The sequence below is a fragment of the Aythya ferina genome, assembly GCF_964211825.1.
Source record: "Aythya ferina genome assembly, chromosome: 4".
Lineage (NCBI taxonomy): Eukaryota > Metazoa > Chordata > Aves > Anseriformes > Anatidae > Aythya > Aythya ferina.
Window position 1 is genome coordinate 33,023,907 of NC_140300.1, and position 26,919 is coordinate 33,050,825.

Consider the following 26,919-nt stretch of genomic DNA (forward strand, 5'->3'; position numbering starts at 1 on the left):
CCTTGACTCCTAATCAGCTGAAGCTGTTTAATTATGATCTTAAATATTGAATTACCACAGCATCTTAATCTAACATTTTATTGGGTAATTTTGTGAAATTTCTCCCCCCATCTTGTTATAAAAGTGTACAAAAATGTGTAAAAGCATTCTCTCTTGCAGGATAAGGTTTTCATTTTAATTTTGATAGCATCAGAAACAAAAACTATAATTTCAGAAAGGCTGCTATTACTGTCAGCATAAAGTCAGCAGTCAGTTTTGGGTTGGAGAGTTTGGTTTGTAGTAGAGCTTATTACTAGAATGAAGATGTGGCTTTGATAAAGTAGGAACATGCCCAAACTACAAATCAGAGATCTTGCTAACTTCCAAAAAACTCCTCCTTGTCTTGCAGTCAGCTGACTTCTTTTTCTCTATTCTATTTATTTATTTTTTTTATTTATGGAACTCTTGGCAGTTTCTATGCTAGCTGTGCTTGTTAAGATGATTGCTATCTGTAGGTCACTGCCAGAAGGGAAAAAAAAATAGACTTTTGCTTCAGAGAAGCCCTGTAATGAAGGGGATCTGGAGAGATCATCATCCTGGAGTAAAGCAAATGACATGAGAATAGTTGGGAAATGCATTCCGAATACCCACATTCTTGGACAAGATCAGGGCTCTGAAAGGTCACTGGGTCATGAAAAACTGGGTTCATGGATAAGGTGGCAAACCCACTTTTTTATAAGGAATAAATCTCTTAACAATGGAGAGTGAATGAGTTTAGATAAAATTCAGAATAAATACTAGAAATTCCTCCTGGAAAATTCTAAAGAGACTAAAAAAAAAATAAATCCAAAATTATTTTGAGCCCGGTACATAAGCACTCATTGCAGAGGATGGGTTATCTGTATCTCTTCTTCAAAAAGTGCCCAAGTAAGTGATCTGAGATGTTAGAGACTCCATGATGTTGTTCCTCTGGACCACTTGCTCATACTTGAAAATAGTTCTCCATTATGCAGGCAGAACCTTAAACCTTTATCTTCTGCAGCTAAGCAAGTAAAGTTATATTTACATATCATAATTGTAAACTGAGAAAAATAGGTTTGTTTTAAAGTGGAATGGATTTTGTCACAATCTCAAAACCTTTTCTGAAGCTGAATTGTCATCAAACAGCACTCGTTCTTTGTAATTATGCAAAGGGCAAACTGCTTTTTCAAGCAAATGTTAGACTGAGGTTTATGCTCTTTAATTGCCTGCTTGTAAAGGGAGGGTACTAAGACGTGTTAGAGAAAACAAACCAGATTATGGTCTTGCACCCTTTGATTCACCAGAGCCAGAAGGCAACATGGCCCTGGGTTAAGCTAAAGAAGAACATGAAAATTGTGTGGTATCCACAGGCAGATGCACCATAGTGTGTGGTGAGTGTGGTGAGTAAGCAGCCTGCTGACCTAGGTGAAAGAGTTGTCATCCAGCCAGATCTGAGACTGTACATGCACATATGCGTTACAAAACCAATGCCAAGCTCAATGGCAAAAAAGCCCCACCCGATTGTTTGTAGGCCTGGAAATACCCATTTTTCTGTGACCCCTGGCAGTAAGTCTAACTGACAACATCTTGGAAAAAGCAGCAGCAAATCTAAGTCCCACCTTCTTGTTTCCTATAATTGTTTGTTCAATATACCAAATAAAAGAGAGATTTGAATGGTCTCCGGCCTTTCTGATAGTGTGTGGCTGCTTTCCATGCTGTATCCTATAAAAAAGGTGGTCCTTGCCTTGCCAGCTTTCCCTAGCTCCCTCAAGACATACAGGTCACTGTCACATTGTTCCTGGCCAACATCAAACAGATTTTTATTTTTGAAAATAAGGTATGGCAGAGTTACTCAGTGAGCTGACTTTCACTGCCCTAACTAATATTTTCAGTGTAAATAGGTGGTGTTATGTGCATCCTCCTCAGAGCCTTGTATTGTATACAGACACATAAATTTTAAAGAGAACCATGACACTATATTTTCCCCACTTTGTGACCCATGGTATGACACATTTACTAAAACTGTTCCTTTGTCTGTTTTTGTTATGAGTTGTGGGCTGAAATGTCTTTAGAATCTCTTTGGGAGCTTGCATGCCATTTCTCTAAAACTGATAGATGCTCATGTCTCCTGCTTTACTCTGAAAGCTTCAGCTGTAAATCTGTAAGATGTGATCTCCTGAAATGGGGAAGGGAGGACATACAGTACAGTAAAACTGCTTCTATTTGTTTCAACCTCTTTGTTACCACCTTTCTTTTCTATTAAGAAAAATCGATATTCTGTTATCCCTGGTCAGCAGTAGATCTCAAACCAAATCATTTCTCAAAAGCAATTTGCCATTTATAGTGTAGCGTAACCTTTGTCCATGTAACCCCCAGCTCTGTTCCTCTCCAGGCAGCACTTCCCGCTCTGGATCCCACATCAGATGCCTCTGGTGGGGCAAGGTTTTACATCTGAATGCCACTGAATCAACCTTTACAGCACTGTTTTTGCTGATACAAAGCCCTTATCACTGGTGGGTATTTTAGCTGTTACAACTTACACCTGTAATTCCTGGTTACTGAAGGAGTGTGTTTTAACCCAATTGGTGTAACTTCTGACTTTCCTTAACTCTTTTTAAAATTTTCACCTATTTAAAAAACAAAGATGCGATTAAAAAGATTAACCTGTGACCTAGGCAGAACATTTCTCTGGTTATATCCCACTTCTGCCAAAACAGTATGAAATGTAAGGGAGGGGCAGTGTGTGTCTAACAGCACCTCAGGAGCTGGCAAAATGTCAGGCGTGCCAAGGTATGGAGGGCTAGGCCCCATAGATCTGTCTTACCAGCAGTAGTTAACTATTCAGGACTCTAAGAAAAACTGAACAGAGTCTTGATGTTGCTTCCTAAGTACAAACTCTACTTCTTGACTTCAAAAGGTAGCAGAGAATAAAACTTGTTCCTATTCAGACTCCTATGTTCCGCAGCAGCAGCTACTGAAAGCTGTAATGTCCATCACTGGAGTGGGGGTCTGGTTCACCTGTGTAGTCCTTGGCGGCATCTCATACCGAGTGGATCCCAAATGTGTAGCAACATATTGTAAACCTCTGTCCATGTTCCAGAGCAGCTAGTGAGACCAGACCAGACAAAGAAAACTATTAAGCAATTGGAATTGAGCCTATGCAGGCAATAGGACTGCTTTAGCATCAATTTGTAGCGTAATTTGTAATAATCCAGAAAACTCCAGCTACTGGGACCATAACAAGATTTTCTCAATGTTTTCACCATGGAGAAGCTTTGAAGAGAGCAAGATAAAGTAAAACAGGAAGAAAGAGGAAGCTCAGACTGTGCCATGTGCAAAGGCATGTACACAACACAGGGCTCCAGGAGGGATGTTTTCCCTTGAGGAATATCTGATACATTCATTGTTGGAAAAGCTGAAAGAAACAGGAGAGCTCAGACTACAATTTTGACTAACATATATCTCAACCCAAACTATTTCTAAGCAGATACATGCTATTTAACTGTGAAATGAGCTGCATTGCTGATATTCTTTTAAATTTAGAACTAGAAAAAATGTGAAATCCATGAAGCCAAGGCAAATACTGCTTACTTTATACTGCTGCTTACTTTAATATGTCAGCATGTATCAGCACAAATTATAATATCACTTGCTCCTTTGTTGTAAGGGAGAGGAGTTTTTTGCTTCACTTTCTGAAATTAATTGCTTTTTGCAGAATGGAGACACCAGGACTAGGCAGTTGGTAAGTGGCAATCAGCTGCAGTTAGGTTTTGCTACAATGATTACTTAATCTTCTTGGCATCTAAGGACAGAAATTCATGGGAAGAAACCCAACGGTTTTTAAGATGGGCTGAAAAATTTCAACCTCACCATGTTGCAGAAGAGGAGAAAGTCAATGGGTTCCACTGGAGTTACAGTGACTTGACAACAGTTTAGACACAATGTGATGCATCATGTTTAAACCCTTGAAATTAGACAGTAACGGCAGGACTCCATTTAACAGGAAAGCTGCAGCTTTCTGTCTTCTGATACATACATAAATCAAGCCTTTTATCCCACGTTCCTCCTGCCTTGCTGTGATGCTTGACTAAGCTTCCCAAGGTGAGTGCCTACTAGCTCCAGACCCCATCTGTACGTGGTGCAAACTGGCGGTGGCAAGAAGCAGCTCAGCCCAGCCAAAGTGTGCCTCTCCAAACATTTCTTTCCAGTACAAAGAAGTCCTAATTTGAGCACCTAAGTTATATGTGTGCAGTTAGATAGGATGGCTGCAGGGATCAGCAAGTGCAGGATGTAGTGGATAGACCCTTGGGCCAGGGGAGGTGTTAAGCCTGGGATGGCAAAGAGCAGCACAACATAGCACCATGCGCATGTTACCTCTGTAGAGGCTCCCCTTCCACGTCCACGTTCAGCATGCAGAGAACAGGATCAGAATTCTCTTCACCTCTAGTATGGCTGAGTCAGCCTCTGTTGAAAAGAAATATGCATGAATTTGCTTCTTGCAAACAGCCTCCTGCTAATAGGAAACTATTTGTGACGTCTCTGGCTCTAGAGAAGTGCCAGGCGCAATTAATATTGTTTAACAAAGCATTTGGCTTGCCTCTGATGAACAAGAAAGGTCAGAGGCTGGAGACCTATGTTGAAAGCTAATTGCTGAAGTTTTTTGTCTGGCTTGTGTTAGATATTTGGCTCCTGCTATACGAGTTAGAAAGTGCAGAGTGCCCTAAGTGCAATATTTTAATTTAAGTGCTTATAGTACAAGAGAGAAACAATTCACTGATCGTCTCATTAGAGGCTTAGCTATTTACATCTGGACAGCTTTTCGTCTTTGATCTTTTAAGAAAAATGAATGGAAGTTTAGGACATGTTTATTTGGTTTTGTAAAGGCCTGGATCCAAGCAAAACATGCTTATATCTGGGAAATAACAATGAAAGGTTGTAAATGTATTAAATACCTTTGACCAGCACTAGATACCATAACAGAGATTTCCAAGGTTAAAGAATTCAAGAGTGCTGACTCCTGGTTTCCATTTGACTCCCATTACAAACCTCATTTCTATGCTACTAAACTAAACAATATACTTCTCCCTGTGGGCACATGAATGAGCTATATCGTCATTGTTTGGTTTTATTTTTTCCCCTTCTAGTCTTTCAAAAAACTGCAAGCATTTTACCCTCAAAATTTCATGAGTAGAGAAATCTCTGCTCCCATCTATTGGTGAGCAAGAGAAGAATGCCCATGAAACTAGTCTGTTCAGTTATTCATCCAGATCACTGGAAGGACAGATAATACAGAGAGGCAGGGGCTCTCCGATACCACCAGTTAGTTAACAAAAAATATGGCCTTTCTATGTCTTTCACTACTCACTCCTACAGTGGCATTTTGGGGAGATAACACATTTAAATGAGCAAAGTCCTACCACTCTTAGCCTTTCATACTGGGAGGACTCCTCTGTAAGAGTTCTGGCAAAGGATTTAACAAGTAGCCTTGATGGAGAGACATGGTCATGATGGAGCTGAACAAAGGGAAGTCTTTTTTACTCAAACCATCAGTAACAGCTGCAGAACTCAGACATCATCACTGAAAACTCCTTTACTGAGCCATGAAATAGAATGAGACCTTTAGATGGGGCTTCAGGAAGGGAATTCAGAATACAACAGTGTATGGATTTGCAGGGGGTTGGAAACAGGCCTGCCTAAGCAGGATTCAGTGTTCTGAAGCTGCAGTGTCCAAATACTGCTAAAATACAGTGAAATTTAGCAGATAGGGAAGGAGAAATGATTTTCAGAAAGAATGCATGCCTACAGGAAATTCACACCATCAGCTGGCGAGCAAGACACAGGACAATTGCCAAAGGTACTGAATGAGTAGATGGTTTTATTTATTGTGCATTGTTTCTCCGAAGTTAATGGTATCTTTGTCTTGCCATTAATGAAGGCCTCTTTGTCCAAAGAGTTTCATACTTGCAACTGTTGCCTGAAGGTGCTTGGAAAACACTGTGAGTTGGAAGTGAGACAATGCTATATACTAGTTTTGAAGAGAGGGAGTCATATTGTGAACACAGCCTTGTCACTAGCAGGAGCTGGGTTCTTGGTATTCAGACATTAGATGTGGTGGCAACATCCCAACTAGGTGGAGCAGAAAGCAGTCAAAAGAAAGTAAATTACTGAATTCATATGGAAGGCCTGAATTTCTGAGCTCATCAGCTTCTTCACTTGAATTTTCTCAGCATCTTAATCTTAAATGAAGCCTCACTGCTATTGTTAGAAGCAACATTCAGTTCTTGCCATACTCTCATCGGTGGTCATTGCTATTCTGAGACCATTAGGAAGAGGTGCGAGCATGGTAAGGAATGTAAAAGAGGGCTGGGGGGAAAGATGTTGCTGAATAAATCAATACTGAGATGAATACAGTTCTAAGACAGAATATTATTCAGCAGAATAGTTTATCACTAAAAACTGGCATGCTGCAGTTGAACTGAGATTTTCTAAAGAAAATGCATCTACAGACAGCTGACAGATGAGTTCACATTATAAAAGACTGTTCAGGAGTTCATCCACTGAAAGGGCATTTATGGGCTTTACTTTCTCACGGTCCCACTCTGGAAAGAGTTACTCTGCTTGTAAGAGTTACACAGCCCATGCATATCCTCCTATTGTTTCAAGTTAAGGGAACATCAGCTGTTTTTTCTATTGTGAACAGGGGCAACGATGGAGGGCTAATTGGTTCTGTTCAGCTAAATGTCTGTTTTATGAGGCCAGGCTATTGCATGCACCGATGCTGGACAATGGGACAACAGTCTGAATCTGTGATCTCAGTTAGACAATGAGCATTTAGGCCACTTCTGAGGGATTTGGCAACCAAACTCCTTGTTTCTTTTTCCACACAATTAAAAAAAAAAAAAAAAAAAAAAAAAAAAAGATAATTAGGTAATTTATAGTGGATAATGATTATCCATAGTTTGGAAGGAATTAGTCTGACAAAAAACTCCTTTGCATCTATAGCACAAACTGAGTTTACTGGAAACTTGTTATCAGCCAGAGAAAGCAAGCTTACAACAGAAATTTTAAGGTGCACATTATTTGTTAATTTGTCAGTGTTAGATACAGACAAGGTGTCCTGGTTTCAGTTAGAACAGAATTAATTTTCTTCCTAGTAGCTGGTGGAATGCTGTGTTTTGGCTTAGGATGAGAAGAGTGCTGATAACACCCCGATGTTTTAATTGTTGCAGAGCAGTGCTTATACCAAGCCAAGGACATCTCAGCCTTTCGCTCTGTCCTGCCAACAGGCAGGCTGGGGGTGCAGTAAGAGCTGGGAGGGGACAGACCCAGGACAGGTGACCCAAACTAGCCAAAGGGGTATTCCATACCATCTGACGTCATGCTAAACAATATATAGGGGTGGCTAGCCGGGGGGAGGGGGCCGGACTGCTCGGGGTTAGGCTGGGCATCGGTCAGCGGGTGGTGAGCAATTGCATTGTGCATCACTTGTTTGTACATATTATTATTATTTTCCTATTATCACCATTGTATTATTATTGTTGTTATTATTATTATTATTATTATTATTATTATTGTTACTGTTATTATTATTCTCCTGTCTTATTAAACTGTCTTTATCTCAACTCACGGGCTTCACTTTCCATTTCTCTCCCCCGTCCCAGAGAGGGAGGGGGGAGGGTGAGCGAACGACTGCGTGGTGTTTAGCTGCCGGCCAGGTTAAACCACGACACAAGGACACATAAGGGCAATTCCAAGCAAGCAAAATGGCAGTATTGCTAAAGAAAATTTGTGCATCTCTACCACTTGATGTGAACATAGCGTCCAGGTACAGAAACATGTACTTCCAAAATAATGGACTCCTGTTCTTTTGTTGTGGCTTGCTTGTCATTTCAAAAAGGGCCAGTGATCATGTGCCAGGTTCTCCAAGAGGCGGTCTCTGGGTCTGCTGGAATTACACTTTACTACCTCTGTGACAAAAAAAAAACGAATACAACATAAATGTCAAGCAGCCAGCTGATTCTGTAGCATTGGGTGATGTGTTTATTCCACTTCCCCTTTCTTTCTTGTTGAGATGGATGCTTGAACAGCATAGGCAGGGTCTCAGGGATGTTGAGGGGCAGAGGTGAAATAGTATGTGCAGCCAATTCCTTCATCCTGACCTTGCTAGTTCAATGAAGAAAATTAAAGTAGTCCTGTGGCTGTTCTAGTCTGTACAAGATCCTTAGTTAGAGCAATTATATCCCCCAGAACAGGGGAAGAAGGAAGGTGGTGTGGGTCACCTCTGAGCACCTGCCTCTGAGGCAGATGATTCAGAGGATTAAAGCTTGCTCTTAATACAGAAATAATATCATAGTTTAATAGGAAAGAAAATATAAAGAACATTTTACAAATATGCTGCCATAAGACAATCGTGTTATTGGTTAACAGAAAATTTTTTTGGCTTGGGAAGGAGAGGATCAGCAACCTACGAAGCTGGAAGTTTGCATGCTGTTTGAAGACAATGGATCTGTCTTTCTGTAAATTTAGGTCACTGGAAGAACATGTTCTTTTTTGGTTTTGCAGGGGTACATTTTAAAAACATGTAAGGAGTTAGAAAACAAAGGATGGGGTAGGAAGATAATTTTATGTAGCACATTTCAGAGAGGCCCCTTTCTGGGAAAGAAACGAGTGCATCATAGCTCGTTATGCAAGGTAAATACAATGTTTCCTTAATGTGTCTTGTTTTTTGTTGGTTTGTTTCCCTGACATGCCATATCTGTCCCTTCAGCTGCCCCTCCTGCAGTCTTAGTCCTTTCTGTGTCCCCCAGCCCCTGGGAAGTGGGGCTCAGCCCATGGCAGGGTCAGTGCCTGTGAGCCTGCACTGTCCCCAGGGCTCCTGGGCAGAGACATGGCCATTTAGGGGTGCTGCAGGGTTTTCTTCCAGAAAACGTTGAAACATGATTTGAATTTTGGATGGTCCTGTGTGCACACAAGCAGTTGGACTCGATGATCCTTGTGGATCATCAGGGTAGACACTTCCAACTCAGGATATAACTGTATGAATCCCCTGGGAAAAAGAAATAAACCTTAAAGATATATGAATATACTCATTAATAAAAATATTGTTTGCTTTTAATGTGTTCTTTCATTTTATTTTATTTTTTTTTTTTGTACCATACTGTGTGTGGATCAGCATCCAAGTTGCTGACAGGTATTTGTTTAATTCCAAAATTGTCATCAATTTGAAGCATCGGTATCTACCCGAAAAATCAAATGCTGTTTCCTTTAGTTTATATCATTACTCCGAAAATTCTAGTGATCCCGGTTATGCTGGAGAACATAAAACCAGGGAGCTCTGATCACCCAGCCTGAAATCCAAGCAGCCCCTGGGTTAGGAGGGGTCTGGAACACCCTTCGTTTTCTGCCTTCTACAAAGGAAGGGACTCTTGAGGGACTGTAACAAACGTAGTCTCACTTAAAAACCCCCTTTGAAAATTTAGTGAGCTCAAGTCTTAGAAAGAGTTAACACTCAGCTCTTTTTACCCTGTGGCAGTTCTAGGATCTCATTGCTTATAACCATCATAATTTGCAGCTTAAATTTAGTTATAGGCAATTTATCCCTGCTTGTTCCTAATACCAATGTTGCTCTTAGGTTGCTGAAATAGCATTTCTCCGTTGATACTTATCTCCAGAACCTATTCAGTGACAATGACTATAATGCCCTCTTAATTTTGTTAGGCTGCAGAGGCTGTGATCTTTGCTTTTCTCTTGTATAATAGGTTTTCCACTCCTCCCATCATCCTACCAGCATTTCCAGCATCCATCTGAGATCATCTTTCTTAACCACAGATGGCCAGAATTTTACATAGCCTTCCATGTGTAGAGCACTCTTGTCAGGGCTTCATACAAAGGTGCTAACACTTTCCTATCTACACCTGAAATATTTATCCTGATGAATCCAGATGTCACATTTAAATTGTATAGTGTTATTGTATTTGTATGATTACCTGCTGCCGAGAGCTCATATTCTTCATGGGGTCAAGAAGAACACCTAGATCTTTTTCTCACCCTTGCTGTAACAAGTTATGTCAATGAAACAAATCACAGAAATCTTGTACACTGAAAACTGATAACCAAAAAACACTTGTAAAATAGATGTTTTTCAACAAATCTTTGGCAACCTGTGTACTGAAACTGGAATTACATCTGGATGCAGTGAATGTGCATGAAGTGAATCATTTAATCAGCTTGGTTAAAGAGGCAAAAAGTAAATGTTTGTTAGATATTATTGTGACTTGCAAACAACAACAACAACACATTTTTATTACCGCTTATTGTTTGTATTGCATTAATGCCAGGTAGTCTTCCACCAAAACGAATCTTCTATTGCACTGGGCCTCAAACATAAATTAAAGCAAAACAAAAGACTCTTCAGCAGTGTACTCTAATGCGGAGAAAAAAAAAAAATGTCCAGAGAAGATGGGTGTTTAAGTCTAGTAACAGTTGACATTGGAAACAATAACCACACCATATGGTTTCATTTTATGAATGTTGACGTGTAACCACTTGAAGCAAAAATGTACAGCAACTGTATACAAATACAATATAATATGAAATACTACTACTTTCTAAAAACATAGGACCCTTCTCTTCACAAACTTGCACAGGAACTTGAGCATATATTTTTGCAGATTGACTTTTAGTTTGGCTTGTCTCCCTGTCCTTTCCATTTTTGAAATGGAAAAGAGGATAGCTGGTGTTTGCTCTCCAAACCACCTGGAAGGCGTGCATCCATACAACATACAGCCAGGGGGCTGAGCATCTTCCTTCACAGAGAAGCTGGGGATGAACTGGCTGCATTATGAAAAGATTAGGAAGTACAAAGTAGGTATTAAAAAGCACAATGGGGACAGATAGAGCTGCTGACAGGATGGAAGGAGGGGGCACATAATGCTTTGATTTTTGTTTTAATTTGTAACTGGAATTTATGCTAAAACTTGTTCTACAAGAGCAGACGTATTGTTTGAAAGACACTATCTCCTTAAAGATCTGTGTTACTCTCTTCATAATTATCCTCTGCAAAGGCTTTAAAAAGTCAGATGGGAGAAAAAAATGGATTTAAAACTCACACAAAGTAGATTGAACTGAAGACTGATTTAGAATCAGTTTAAAAGCTAATCATGCCACTGCCAAAGTTTTACATCTTTGGAGAAGAGTGCACTTTTGGTAATTAGTACAATTGCTGAGATTTCAGAGATTCCCAGTGTGTGTATATATATACACATATATATATACACACACACATATAAATATATATATATATATATAAAATTAAAGAGGAAACAAGAATCAGCATTTTTAAAGTGTAAAAAGAATTTTCTTTGTTAGACTGAACTAAAGATGGTACTCTAAATACAATGTTGGAAGCAGTGCTAAGAAAAACAGACAAGTCCTCCAGCAAGAAACAGAAAATGGTGCTTTCAGCTAGTTATAATAACCAGTTATTTGTTAGGATCTCTGACTTAAAGAGTTTATTCTTACAACCACTGTATTGCATAATAATTCAAACAGTGGCTCACTGCAGACATGCTTTTTAAAGGAGTGCACCAAACTCCTACGATCACCCCAATGTGGTAAAAGAGAACTTTATCCATCAGAGGGAAGGTAGCTCAGCAAAGGAAAACCAGTGATGCTCACTTGATTTATTTCAAAATAGTTGGGTCCAACTACCTAAAAGGCACCAGAGAGATGAGGGAAGGCAACCATCCCAGCTGGTGGATGGTCTATATGAAAAGACAGAAAGCAGTTACAAGCCTGGAGGCCTTTTTCTGTGCAAGGTACAGAAAATGAAAAACATCCTATAAAGAATGCCAGAAAATCCACAGAAGATTCCTACATCTTACTTTCCATTTCAGAAAGGCAGAGACTGTGACAGAACACAATTTAGTGGATTTTGAATAGACAAAATTTATTTTTTTGGCAGATTACAGGCTCAAATGTTACTCATCTAGTTCAGTGTAATTACTTTTAATGAGAGTACAGGTAGTCTAAATTGCCAATTTTCCATTCAATTATTTCATACTACTCCTTCATTCCTTAGCACAATTTGAAGTTTTGCCCATTTATAGACAACGTTGACAAAATTAATGCAACATTTAGAGACCTACTGTTCCAGAAGTTTCCAAACAGAAATGGCATTGCTTAGCAAGAGTCACATAAACCACTGGCACACTCTAATAGATTCCTCTCTGAAAGTCAACTTAATTAGGTCTAGATATCTAATTTAAAGAGTGGTTCCCATGAGAGGGTTACAGCCCTTGGATGGCTTTGGTCCAAGTTTGTTCATTACATATATGTAAAAGCTAGTGTAAATAAACTATTTCAAATAGAGATGACATGCCTTCTGGATGACTGTCCTGGTTTCCATAAACTTCAAGTCATGCAGCCTTGAACTAGCAGCTGACAAACTCAGCAAGGCTGATTTCAAAACTATGGTAGCTGTCACGCTGTCCCCACAGTGCAGAAATCACAATGATTTGCATAGAAATAGATTCAAAAATCAGCTCCTTGGATTGGGGCAAGCTCTAGACTACATGGCTTTCAGTCCCTTCGTAGGTAGTTTAAATCTAGTTCAGGTGTACCTCATTTATCTGCAGTCACATTTGATAATCCAGGTCTAACCATTACTCACCGTATGATATTGGCATAACCTGAGGAGAGCCATGAGCCACTATTTCTGGAGGTGACTTCACAGTGCCAAAGGATACTGCTGCCATTCCCAGTAGTGTGATTCTGGGTGATGATGAAGACCAACTCAAAGATATTCTCTTACATTCAAACTAGAGCTGACTGCACACAACCAGGGGAGATATTTCTCTAAATGCAAGGACAACAGAGAATAATTTCAATACTGGATACTTCAGAAACACACAGAACAAAGACAAACAAACAAATAAAAAACCCTTTTTATCTATTCTTTTAACACAGTTCTCTGAGCAGAAACATATCCATGCAGCTGAGTCCAGGTAGCAGAGGGCAGGAAAACCAAGTCTGGATCTTCATTGAAACTCCACTCGGTAAAATTCTAATCAATTTGCAGGAAACATTAATGGTCTTTTTGCTGCTAATACACTTGTAGCAACCTCCTATTACCTTCTTATACCCCTTAGTTTTAGCTCCAGCCAGGCTTCGGCCTTCCCCATTTCACTATTAAGTACCCAAGCAAGTAAGCATACTCCTGCCCTTGATGGCCCATGCTTGTTTCTGCTTCTTGTGTGGTTGCATTTCCATTTCCACCCATTAATAAGCTAATTGCATAGTCAAGAGAGCCTCCTGACATAGTTTCTGTCTTCATGCAAAAGGGCTGATTTGGTCCTCAGCTCTCAGAAAAACTCACCAGCTCTCTTGAGCACCTTTACCCCATGTGGCAGCTTCCCAGAAGATCTTAATTAGCTAGCTAGGCTTGTCTGTGTAAATCATGATCTGATTATTCCTACAGGTGGTTCCAGTAACTTTTTAGAACAGTGTTTGAATTATCTGATGGGAAGAACAGTAGTTAGTTTTCCTGGATTTCTTCTACGCTCAGCTTGTATTTTATTTGAATTTCAAATATTCTTGCATTCTGAATTTGAACCAAAATATCCAGACTAATAAGGATAATTAGAATTTATTATTTTTTTTAAATCTAACTTCTTTTAGTGAAATTTAACATTTTCTGAAAACAACATGAATTTTACAAATGAATCTGAAATGGCAAAATTTGAGCACAACTCTTCTTCATGTCTAGCTGTTGCCACTACAATAGGCCCAGTAATAACTGGAAGGAAGAAAATTAAAAACAGTGAAAAAGCCAGATGTGCCTTTTGTCCCATATTATGCCTGTGGCTTAATACACAGCTGCATTGTGCTTAACTGAAAAGCAATAAAGACATTGCAAGAAGTACCATGAATGAGTCAGCATTACCCCCTGAAGATTGGCTTAGTTGCTGGAATCTTTCTGGTGGAAATGCTTGTTATTTCTTATGTTCAGCTTTGTTTCCAGTGCTCCACATCCAGAAGTTCCCAGTTGCTTGGTACTAAGTAAGTAGCTACCAAAGGGTCCAGGCTGAGGTCATGAGCAAGATCACAGCCAAGTCCTAGCATTTCAGAAGTATATATGCACCACAGAGAGGGTAAACACAGAGGATGTTGGCACAGCAGCAAAAACTCAAAGATGCCTGGTCTTAACCAGGGATTTTAAAGTTAAGAATAGTCTAGCTTGGAAAGAAACATGAGGGCATATGGTGAAAATGTGCAAAATGTGGACAAAGAAGACAGCACTGAACGTACATGTCCTGGAACTTCTTGCTATGAGGAATTTTGAGATACTGCAAGATATGAGACATTCTTGAGACAATTACATTTTTTGTGTCTCTGCAAGGACTTAGGACTTGATCGGTTTAAACTTTTGAAAGTTACAGTTCCCTGGAGGCAAGGTGACACATTAAGAACTGCTGCAAGATTGCTCTGCACCTTCTCGTCTATCAGGAATTCCAGTTTGAGTGCCAGAGCAGTGGGATATATGACTGAGTCTAGTACTCAGTACACTGATATTAATCTTCCTTATTTCTGTTTGCTTTTGACCAGACCTGAAATTCCTGGTTCAAAATTTCCTTTTGTCATTTGGATATAAATGTTGCAATAAAAAGTCATTAACTAAAAATAAAATAATAATTTAAAAAATCAGTCAAAAAAAGGCAGGAAGGAAGATTTAGCAAATATGTTCAAATTTTTTTCTATTCCTTAGGATCTGATATTTAACTTACTGTATATGTTTTGAGGAAGTATGCCACAATACTTAAAAATCTTCATCATAAACATAGAGTACTGCAGGAAATAGCAAGCTTATCAGAGATCTTTACGTTGCCTACAGTATCAAATGTTATGTTCACAGCGAGACCGGACAAACAAATTGGCAGAATATATCATTATAGTCTAGACTGAAAAGAAGTCCCCTGAGAAATTAATTTCCAAATCTTTAATGCATCACATTTTATATATTCTATCTACAATAGTGCAGCTTTTCACACACCCTTACTTTAAGAAAAATGCAGATAAATACTGTTGAAAATAGAAGAAAAGGAATAGTTGTGCTCTTTTTTTTTTTTTTTATCTAACTGCATGCTTTCCCCAATGCAACTTGAAGCCCCATTCAGCAGAATATTTACATATGCGCCTATGTCATTCAGACTGCCCACACACTTCCTGTGCTTACTGGAGCTCGTCTGATGCTTTAAAATAGGTGTTGAAATGCACTATTGAATCAGAGCCATAAGATATATTTCACTTTTTTAAGGTGGAGAATGAAGAGCTAGCTATTTCTCCTGTAAGCATCAAGAGTTTGTGACAAAGGAGAAGATGCAGGAAACTTTGTGCACCTCTCCTTGTGGGTGATGCCAAGTTCACCACCAAACCTGAGGGATCAAAAATACTCAAGATAGTGAGGTGTGACATGACATTTCACACATTCCGAGATCATTGGCTTTGTATGCATATGCATATGTTGAAAATATGCATATGTATGCATATGTTGAAAATACATGCATGAAAATACATACTGAATTAAAGAAGTATGAAGGAAATACCAGGTTACAAGATAGTCTCTCTTTGTAATGGGTTATTTCAGCTTTAGCCCATTTTTCATCAAAATTTTATGTCAAATTTGCAGGACAGAAGGATTTTATTAGTATTTTAGCAGAAATCTGTGTTAAATTTAAAAAGCCAGTGCCATGCTATCCTGTGTAGCATCACTCATTTCTTCTTTCTGCTAATTCTGGGTAAAGAATTTAATGACAAAAAAAAAAAATAAAATTGATCTGATTTTGTGAAACCATGACTGTCCTTACATGCAGGACACTCACCAGGGCAGTGTCCTTTTAACAAAAATTAGGAAGATGATTCTGAAACAGTTGAGATTTTGTACCATGACAAATATGTCATACTTAAGGATATTGAGCATCAATAGTCATGACATCTATGGATTATCCTATAATGTGTTATCCCATTGCTTTTCAGGATATTTCACTGAATGAATGAGAACAAATCAACTGCAAACTTGCACAGAGAAAACACACAAGCTATAGCTGTCAGTCTCCAAATGCCAGTGACTAAGAGGGAAAAGGACCCCCCTCCAGTGCCACCCACAATATTCCTTATGAGTGAGCTCTTTCTGCAGCCCTCACTTTTGTCAGCTCCTTTCTGAGAGAAGCATTAGAAGTTTCTGTTTTTCTCACTTAAAATTTTCTCTGTATAGGGTGCTTTCATCTGTCCGTCCCCTCTCTGCCAAATAGAAATGACCCCTGACCTTTGCTGCCAAATCAGACAGCCCTTCCTGTGATTGCTGAAAAATTACCTTTATGGCTTTTTGGGGGAACCATGGTATATTTTAGGGAAGCCTTTAACACTACTTTACCTTGCATTGAAGAATCCCCATAGAACAGCAGCAGTAACATTATTTAGAATACTGTGAAAAGGAAGAACACTTCTAAATATCTTGAATGGTGGCTCGTTAAAGACTTGAATTTCATGATGTTGCCCCAGTCCTCTTTTTGTTGGTATTTTTGAGTCTTTTCCATAACTAGGGTGTTGCTGAAAAATATATGTGAGTTACAAAGAAATAAAATAGAGTGGTTAACAGTATCCTGCCAGCACTGACCAGCTTTGACAGCCTAGTGCACTTCTGAATTTATATTTTCAGCCTGTCCTTTTGCAAGTAGCCATAGCTCTTTACTTTTACGCTTTAGCTTGCTCGTGCATCACTTCCATGCCCCGTTACCACCCACCCCACTGCTCTCTCTGAGCAGTTCCATTTGTACCTAAAGCATTGTGGAAACAATGGCCAGAACTAACCAGCCTGCCTGAAAGCATGACAAGCTATGTTTTTCTGATAGTGAAATACTGGGTCAAATACTGCTCTTTGTGCCCATTACAACTATGCATTTAAGGAGAAGAATTCTTTTAAGAGTTGCTTTTGCCATTTTTGTGAGTCAGAAGCAGCGGTGGCATTCTGCTGGCTTCTGCTGTGTAATTTCAATATGCAATAATCTCTCCGAGTTGACTAATTTGGAATCTCTGCACGCTTTGCAGTTTCAAGATAATTTGATCTGAATTGCAGTTTCATGTAAATGTTTTGGCAGCAATGAAAATATCCTCAGCCTTTCCACTTACAACTTCAAAACCCAGTAAGGATTTTACATGCCAGCAATAAAAGAGAGTGATAGGCAGGTTAAAAATCATTAATTCCCCTCTCTGAAATGGATATTTTCCCACTGAAAGATTTGAAAACAAATCTACTTCCAACAGGTTATTTCTGTCTGAATGTGGTAGCAGCCACTCCTGCGCAGCTCTCTTCTGCTGTGGGCAAGCACTGTCCAAGAAAGCTTGTAGGAATACAGATCATGGTTGCTTCACCCCACAGCTGAGCTGTGGGGTAAACATGAGACATGATGTCTGAAGTGTTAAATAATGGAAGGAAGTGGCCGGAGAATGATAACAATAGCGATAGGGAAATTTCTCAAGTGGTCCGAGAAGATTGTCTGGTGCAGGCTAGATATTTGATTATGCCTGCATTGGATACCCACTCCTCTCTATTTGAATAATACATGGGAACCAAGAGTTGTTTACTTTAAAATATCAAAATGAGAAATGACCACGTTCTGAAAATAAAACCTGGGAGTTTCAACTCTGCCACCTCTAGCAAAGCCCAGTGGGAGGGATAAGATTGCTAAAGCCAGGGGAGGCCTCCCTTTTTGTATTTGTTATCATTGAACAAAATCTGAAGGCATCTTCCTTTGCAGAGAGCAGGAAATAATTCCTATGCCGCTCCGGGGCTGTGCAGAGGTTACGGTGCCCGTTTCACTTGCAGTGTTAAAAAACGCAATGCTTCAGGATCCCACAGGGGCTGCACTGAGTCACCCAACACCAGGCAAAGGAAACAAAAGAGCACACGTAAAGCAGAATGTTTCCGACTTAGTAACAGATGAAAATACATAGGAGATGGCTAAAGAGCACTGACGCTCTCAGATTCAACTTGTTATTTTCCACTGCTTGGGAGATTTCCTAGGGATACATTTGGGAGGGCATAAGGCAGCAGACCAACAGTTCCAGCCAAAGTGTTCCTGTTAATTGGCAATTGCTTTGGAAACCTCAACAAGAACATTATGAATCAATGTATTTTCAGCCTCTGCTCCAAATCTGCTTGAAATTTGGAGCCTAAAGCTTTATGGTGATAAACTCCCTATTGAGAAGTACTAGTGTACGTGTTGTCTACAAGTTAACAAATGCAACCAGGCTTCTGCATTTCTCTGAAAAACACCAAGGACGGGGCACATGACATTTATATAATGCAGCGTTCAGACGTTGACATCTGGGAGACAGATTGCAGCTGCCACTCCAGTCCCAGGACGAGGCAGCCTGGCAGTGTCAATAGCTGAGAGGTCCTTGCCTTATATAGAGCGAAATGTGGCGTTACAGGCTTCAGTAGCAAAGTTCTCTATGGCTTTCATGCTTTGCCCAGGGTGCGTCTTTATGCCCCATATATGGAAGCAAATATTTTGACAAAACAAGCGTGATTTTTGCTAATCAGAGGATATGTAGTCACGTAGACAATTTGTAACATTTATACAATGAATAGCTCAGATTTATCTTGCACAGATCTTATTTTTCTATGCAAAGTTAATTGTTATGCAGACTCTGAGGACTGTTATATATTGTTTGAACAACCTTTACACAGTATTACGAGTAGTTTGTTTGGAAAGGACTTTGAAAAAGATCTGGCTACAACCTTAGGGCAAGCTTCCCAAACTAAAACAATTGACTGGGTCTGTATTGATGTGGCAAAACTGCATTTTTTCATGTCTGTTAGCTTACTGTAACTGATGTGTTCTTCTCGTTATGGATCCAGTTGAACACCTTGAGCCACCATGAGCTTTGGATCTCATAGCCTCCTCTGCTCTCTCCCTTGTTTGAACAGAAGAAACAAACAGTGCATTTGATACCAAACGGCTTGCTGTGGTGCTGTTTGCTTTACCAACTGCAAACAAAGCTGTCAGTTAAATGCCCTGCTCATTTCAATCCCCTCACCATTAGTCTTGTGCTTTGCAGAGAACCTGTCTTACATCTGCAGGCTTGAGAGCCTTTCCCTGGCAAGCTGTATCTAGTGTATGTGTGTGGCTGCAACATTCCTGTTAGCGTGAGAGAGATGGGAATCATGCTGCGACAGGGTGCTGAAGTCTCCAGCATCCCCAAGACCTGTCCATAGTTACTTCATAGTTTTCTCAGCCTTGCCTGGGTTTTAAGGTGCCAAGCCAGGGATGTGAACCACATTGGGGTACATCTCATGCAAATCCCCTGTGGGATGAATGTGTCCCCTGCACTGTCTCAGGGAGCCAGCCCTGAACTGGTAGAAAATAAAAATTAAAAATTAAAACAAACAAACAGAAATAACTTTCCAAAGGACCATGTTATTCTTTTTCAGTCTTTGGCTTAACTCTTTCTGAATTGATGTTCTTTTCAATGTTAACTTCTCTTCATCCATCCTTTTAATACATCTGTCAGAGCCAACTCGGGAAGATGTTAAAAAATCTTCTCTCCCATTTCTGAGTTACCAAGAAATCACGATGCTTTTGATCTTGGTTTTTTGGGAGCTCTTCTTCCACAGCTTGTATCTCAGCAGAAAACCTAACAATCTGTTTGTGCTTACTGGGGAAAAGATATTGTTGCCTTGCCAACATAATTATATTGGTGAGTTAAGGAATAATGAGTGAGAACAGATGAAATATTTAAGTATAAATAGTCTGTTTCCATGTGCTGTGATTGTCACTAATAAGGCAAGAGTGTGTGGTTTGTGATTCAGGGACAGGATGAGGAACCAGGACATCTGGGTTCCTTTCCCAGCTTTACCACAGTGTATTGAAGGAGTCATCAAGCCTCTTTGTATCCCATCAGTTGGAAGTGGATAATAACACTCCAGGGACTAATTCTTTAATGCTGTAGTTTTCAGATGTGCAAAGGGAAGAGCAATACAAGTGTACAGTTTTTGCATACCAGAAAACAGTCCAACTAAAACTTTAAATCTAGATACCCAGAAAGTTTGTCAATAGCCTTGTCCTATCTTCACTTTAAGAATCTGACCCCCATTGATAAATCATAACAATGAAAGAAAAAAAAAAAGGAAAAAAGCAGAGGAAAATTAGAAACAATACAAAATTTTGGAACAAAATCCTGTCTGAAAGTATGTGATTTTAAATTTTTTGTGATAAGTTTTTTTGGGCTTTACATTCAAGCCTTTATTATTATTATTATTACTATATATATCTAAAATGGTTAGAAAAACAGCAGAGGTACTATGTACCTACTGGGGAGATGTCAACGATATCCTCAGAGGCTGAAATGTGCTCATTTGCTCAAAGCCTATAAAATACTTAGGCCTTAACTCATAAGGTTTAGTAGGATTTAATAAGGACCTACAGAGACCATCTACAAAGGGACACATTTCCCTCAGCCAATGTGTATTTTGCTTACTGCAGCTGTAACTAATAATTCACTAAACCATAGATTAAAAACATGTAATTAATATAAAAGTAATTAAAGCCAAATTTCATCCTACCTAGGATTAAATAAGCACATTCACTGTTTAAGTTGTAGTGGAAAAGAGATTTAAAAAAATATTAATATACATATGCTAGCAAAACATCTTGAAAGTAAAGTGTTGCTTCTTTGGCTGAGGAAGAAAAAAGCTAAGCTAGGGATTTAAAAAGCTTTGAGATTAAATCATGAGAATATTTCCTTTAGGGTGAGTATTATACTTTTCTAGGTTTTCTAGTGGTTATTTGAAACAATTTTACTAGTAAAACCAATAATATACCAAGTAATATATATATTTTTTCCTACTGATGGATGCTGGGCATCAGATTGCTACGTCTACAATAGAACATTAAGCCGCCCAGCTGGACTACAGTTGGTAACAGGGCAAGGTTTTGCTCTAAATCACTGAAGCTGGATAATGCTAAAGCTGCAGTTGAAATACTTAAAACGTAGTAAAACTTCAGACTGTTTTAAAAGAGGCTGATGGCTATGTTTAAGGAACATTGGCTTCAGTTGGTTGATTTCATCTCATTTGAGAACACTTTTAAGAACAGTTTAGTCACTCCAATATTAGCTTAGAAGCAATCTTATGTAGGGATAATTAGCTTTTCATCATTATTCTAGAGTAATGCTATGTTTTCTGTGTTACTAAGTGAAGAGCCAATCTACTGATGCACAAGACAAGCTTCTGGAATCTGCAGGGATTCATTTATTTCCTAATTGACTTTTCCTCCAAAACCGAGAATACAAGCCCATGGATAACCAAGCCCTTCTCCTTTCCTACCCGCTAAGTGACTTGTTCCCCCCCTCCCAGTTCTTGCTTTCACAAAGAAAAATGAGGGCATGTGGCCTGCTGCAAGATCTTCAGAACGTTTGCCTGGGTCCCTGCAGTGAGCAGCATCCAAGGGCTTACTATTGAGTGCTGCCAGCAGAGACGGAGCACCTGGTATTCAGAGAGGTCTACCAAGGTATGTCAAAATGGGTGAAAACTGGTGAGCTGGGTCCTATCATCACATGCATTCAGACAAGATGCCTCACTCACCTGCAGAGTCTTAGGAAGCAAACATGCCCAGAGCTGCAGAAAATAGTTACCTGGAAGCTCACCAGCTCTACTGAAAAAAAAAAAATGCACTCAGATTCAAAATCAACAGGGATGTATTTTGTATCTTTGGCAGCTTACAGCGTTTTCTAATGCTTGGACAAATGAAAAAGGAATGTGTGAAGGCTCTATTTCACATTTGCTTCAAAAGGTGACATATGCCTCACTATATGAGGAACAGAAAATGCGTTGTAAATTCTGGTTGAATATGTTGCTTTACATTGCCATGATTTCTTTCACAATAATTTCCCTAAAAAGGCATCCTAACCCCCTACCAACACCACACACATCTAGCTGTATATCTATGTATGTGGAGTCATTTAAATAGCTATCTTTATGTGGTAAGGCAAAGCAGCTTGAACAACCAGAAGATTTAGCAACAAAAATTCTTTTCATATGGCATAAATCCCACTAGTAGTAATTTCATCTTGAAATGGAAAGCATAGCATTACAGTATCTGAGCGTAAAGGCCAAATTTCCCTGGTTGCCAGTTAGACCCTATGCTCATACAAACACAGCAGGAGAAACCTAAAATGATTTTGTTTCCTAGTGGCACTAATTCCATTGCTGGAGAAAATGTAATTATATTTATATTGACATTATAATGATAACTTTGCAGGCCAGATTCTGGTCCGTCTGTTAGGCCAGATAGAAACAAAGCACCAGGAGAGACCTCAGGAATTTCTGTTGCTTTGTGGTGGTATGGCTGGTGGCCTAGCTAGTAATTTCAACAGTAAGAAAAAAGTTTGGTCTGTGAAAAATGTAGTTAAGATTTAATTTTGTCTTAACTAAAAAAACTCTTTATTTTGTATTGAGCATAACACCCTCAAATAAACTCCATCTGGACTTTGCAATTTGCAGACTGAGGTTTTGTCCAGGATATCTGTAAAACTTGGTCAACATTGGTTTTACCATTCTTGAGCCAACCATGTACAATCTTCTCTAATCCATGCTCACCCCTTTTCTATATGTTCCACTTAGAACATTTGCTGTTGAAAAACTCAGATATGAGTATTAAGAAAAGAACAGCTTCCTATGCACAATATTTTTAAAGCAAATAGATCTGTATGTATGTGCAGGGTATTTTCTTCGATGTTTTTTCAGCTCCCAAATTGGAGCAGTTTCTATTTCCTAAAATGCTTCCCAAGAGATGTTTGTGTTTTTTATTAAGATTGTTTCAGCTAAGCTCAGTCTGAAAGTTTGGGCAATTCTCATTTTTCCTTTTTCCACTCAGTACTGAAAAAGAAGTTAAAAATGGAAGCAGGAATGAATTTATTTTTATGTATTTATTTATTTTACCCCTAATGTTATATCAGTATAGCCATGGGAGTGAAATAAAGGACAGTAGAATTGAAATAATCAATCAAAAAAATATAAGTTCAGTATAATCTTTACCTTCCTATAAAGCAAAGAACTTTTTTTTTTTTTGTGTCAGCTAATATCTATGTTAAGGCCACCCTTCCTAAATTTGCCTTCTGAAAGTTACTCACCTGGGTTTCTTAGATCACCAGTGGGAACTGCATATACTGTACTTGAAGCTAACTTTGACTTAGCAAAGTAAACCAAATACTTGCCCAACTTCATGCACAGTAATAATTACATGAATATTTAGGAAAATATTGAATCAGATCATTTAAACCTACAAAACTGGGGAAGAGGTGCACTTCAGGAAGCAGGGGTTTAGATGGAGGTACCCAACTCAAGGCAGGCTGTAGAATTTATGTCTTCAGGTCTCATGTGTGTTGCTGACTCCAGAATACATGGAGCAAGGTGGGCAGGTATAAGACCTCAGATAAGCAATGACAAATACAGCAGAAGTGTTCTCATTTTCTATTTGTACAAATACACTTGATGAGGAATCTGCAGGTAAATGTGAATTGACTTTGAACAGACAGAGGCTGTTGTGTAAAACCATTATACTGATCAAGCCAAGGTACAGCCAAACCTCAATATAAAAAAGTGATTTTTCTTACTGTTATTTTTGTTTAAAAATCCCCCTTTTAGCCTGTGGAAGAAACTATCTGTTTCTTGACAGATCTTTTACTTGGACAATAATTATGTTAACAACTACAGGCAGACGTATCATTATTGAAGCAAAAATAGGACTATTTATGCAAATAAATAAAGAAGTTGTAACTGAAATTCAAATAGAAATTCATCACTTCCGACAGTAGTTGTGCTAGCACATTAAAACCAAACAAACAAACCAAAACAAATCACCACAGTAAGAGTTCAAAACTACTGGATATAGATAAGCTTCTACAAAACCAACAACAACAAAAAATCTCTCAGTAGGGAAATTAAAATAGAAGAAAGTGCACGTGACTTCAGAAAAAAAAAACAAGGAACAAAGTGTAGGTATTAGAAATTGGGTTTAAGGTTGTTCCTTTTCAGTTTTCCTACAATATTATTTATGGAGGGATTTGCAGAGGTTAAACAATAAAAATCTCTCAAATAGAGAGACTAAAAAATAAAGTCCAAGAAATTTTCAGAACCACTGATAAGTTCTTCATGGACACTGTTTGGAACATCAGTTGTATTTAAAAGCCAGGTACAGTAAACATCAAAGAGAGGTAAAGAAATTCACTAGGAAAGACAAGCACTGAAATGCAAACACTCATGATCAGATGAACTAACAAGATTTTAGAAAAATGAAAAGGTAAAGAAAATCACTTCCAAGTCACTAGTCCTAGAAAGAAATATGTGAAATGTTAAATGTTAAATCAAAATTACACTTGATTTGTTTGTGTCTGAAACTTAGGTGGTTCTGAGTTTATCAAACTTTGACCTGTGTTAACTCTTTGTCTTCCAGTCACATAGGAAAGCTTAATCATTGCTTTAATGTGGTATAAAAACAGACTTTGATCATTTATGTTTATATTTTCTGTTCCTTTGTGCACATTCTGCTGTCCCTTGGAATTGTTGTTAAGTCGATGAGAAGTTCATGAGAAGTAATAACTGCATCAAGAGATGCATGGAAATAGAAAACCTGTGCAGACATTCCTGGTGCACGGGAAGTGATTACACCCATTTACGTGTACATGGTAAAATGTTTTCTGCGCTATACTAACTAAAATTTATCAGAATTAAAAACTTGTTTGTTCATAATAAAGCAAGAGATACAGTTGGAAAAAAATCTTAAGAGAATTTACTACATTATTGTTATTAGGCTGTATTTCTTTAAAAGGTGTTAGAGTATATCAAAGACATGAATACTGACCTACACATTGTTTTCCTGAAGAACTGGAGTCTGCCAATGGAAGTTTATATTTCCCTCTGAGGGCTTTCTGTACATTATACTATGTTCTGCACCACGTACACAATATTAAGATGTTCCCCAAAATCACCTGCGTGTTTTGCAGTCCCTGGAAATAAAAGCAGAGAACTCTCATTACCTACTTTTATATCATTTCCTTAGAAAAAAACACATATGATTTTAGATTTAGACGCAAATGCACAACACATTTTGCATTTGGACTTATCTATACTATGCACTGAATTGACTACAGGCTGATTTATTCTGTCAAGAATTTTTTCAGTAGTGCTGGGAAATAGCAGTTCCCACAGTAGCCTAGAGTAGACACAGTGTCCCATGGCACTATGGCCAAACTGAGGCCATGGCATCCCTTCAGTGATCACAGCTGCCTTCACCTGCCTCCTGAAATTTGTGGCATCCATTGTAAATTTGGGCAGCACTCTTGGCCATAAAATACTTCTCTGGTGGTGGCTCAGATGGTGCTTCTTTTTAGGTGCTTGATATACATGTATCAACAGGAAATCTTGTATAAGGTATATATTTTCACATGTACATAATACAATGCAAGCTTAAGAGAACGATGTTGTACGAAAGAGGCTACTCACTATCAATATAACATTAACAAGGTTAAAGTTTTTGTTTGTTTGTTTGTAGTGAAAATAGCCATTTTATTTTAATAGACCTTGTAACAGACCGTGTTTCTCCAACATAGCCCTTTTCATGCTTAGCCCAACTTGCCACCTCCCCATATCCATGTGTTTGTGGATGGTCAGCAAAATTCCTGCTGAGGTCTACTGCCCAGGTGCATGAGTAGTCAGTGCATGTTACCATATTACTTGTTTAAGCATATGTAAAATAACAACAACAAAAATAAATATGTATGTATAAATATGAGCAGAAAGTTGTCACGTGTGGGAAAAAATTTACAAGGTATTTTAATTACCTCTGTTGTGTGATAGAAGTAGAATTCCTTGTATTATGTGTATAGTGCATATTATTTCTATGAAAAAATGACAAAGAAAGATTTTTGTTTTGTTAGTGAGGGGTGCCACTATGCCCAAGTTCAGGGCTGACATCACATTTCAGGGAAGCAAAATAAAATACAAATTTCAGTTAAAGCAATGAATTCTTCACATGGAGCTGATATATGTTAACAGCAGACATAATGCTCTTGAGATGCCTTGCTGTTGTGAACAGTAATTGCCTGCTAGCAGTTTGAGACCATTGTAATCACAAACTGTATACTTAGACTAAAGTCTGGCATCACTTAACTTGTGGTTTTGCTTACTTATTTATCATTCTTGGTCACCCCAATATTAAAAGAAAGGCCCTTTGGGAAAATGGAAGTTCTTTCCTTAAACTCAAGGAGGGAAGAATTGCAACCATTCATTGTTGACACATTAAATTTATACATAGTACCATTTTTAGCTATTTATCCCGGCTATACTAATGTAATGTGCTATGGTACATGTGCCACCCCATCCTATTGCTTTCTTGAGGCACTTTATCAGTGTGAGATATTGCTAATTCTAAAGTCAAGGTCATACTTCTATGGTATGAATGGTGCCACTGCCCACAAGAAAAGTTATAGTAAGGGAGGGTGATTAAACTGAGGGCTGCAGGATTTCTTTTTCTCGTTTAGTTCATTAAGAGAACAGCTCCAGAGTAGAAAATATTTGCAAGCTGGAACTAAACTAAACTAAACAATTAATTTCTACAAGACTGACTCTTCTTGAGAATAATGTTCCACACCAATCAGAGCAATCAGAACATCTATTTTTTTTTCACAAGATAATAAAAAAAAAATAATTGTTTGGTCATCAGAATTTAATTGTATTTTCCTTTTTTCTTTTGCATTTGTGCACCAAGACTATAAACACTGGTATATCTGTAATTAGGATACCAGCATGGATTAGTCACTGGCCCACTGCCTCAGCTATTCTGCTATCAAAAGGGACTTTAG

The 26,919-nt window shown here is 38.6% G+C and overlaps 1 protein-coding gene across 5 annotated transcripts in view; it reads right to left on the reverse strand.

Annotated features, from left to right (window-relative positions):
- Window positions 1–939: 939 nt before the first annotated feature.
- The window catches only part of LOC311436522 (uncharacterized protein), a 48,068-nt gene continuing 22,088 nt past the window's right edge, over window positions 940–26,919 (reverse strand). Inside the window, exons 3-9 of one of the 5 annotated variants that reach the window (XM_084518781.1) lie at window positions 25,048–25,065; window positions 21,644–21,713; window positions 18,886–18,975; window positions 16,430–16,605; window positions 12,671–12,855; window positions 4,375–4,464; window positions 940–3,105 (exon numbers count right to left, since the gene is read on the reverse strand). In XM_084518781.1, coding sequence (XP_084374907.1) covers window positions 21,711–21,713; window positions 25,048–25,065 — 21 coding nt within the window. In that variant the 3' untranslated portion in view covers window positions 940–3,105; window positions 4,375–4,464; window positions 12,671–12,855; ... (1 more) ...; window positions 18,886–18,975; window positions 21,644–21,710. Of the gene's footprint in view, window positions 3,106–4,374; window positions 4,465–12,670; window positions 12,856–16,429; window positions 16,606–18,885; window positions 18,976–21,643; window positions 21,714–24,920; window positions 25,066–26,919 lie in introns of all 5 variants that reach the window. The other 4 variants (XM_084518779.1, XM_084518780.1, XM_084518782.1 and 1 more) reach the window with 4 other exon arrangements.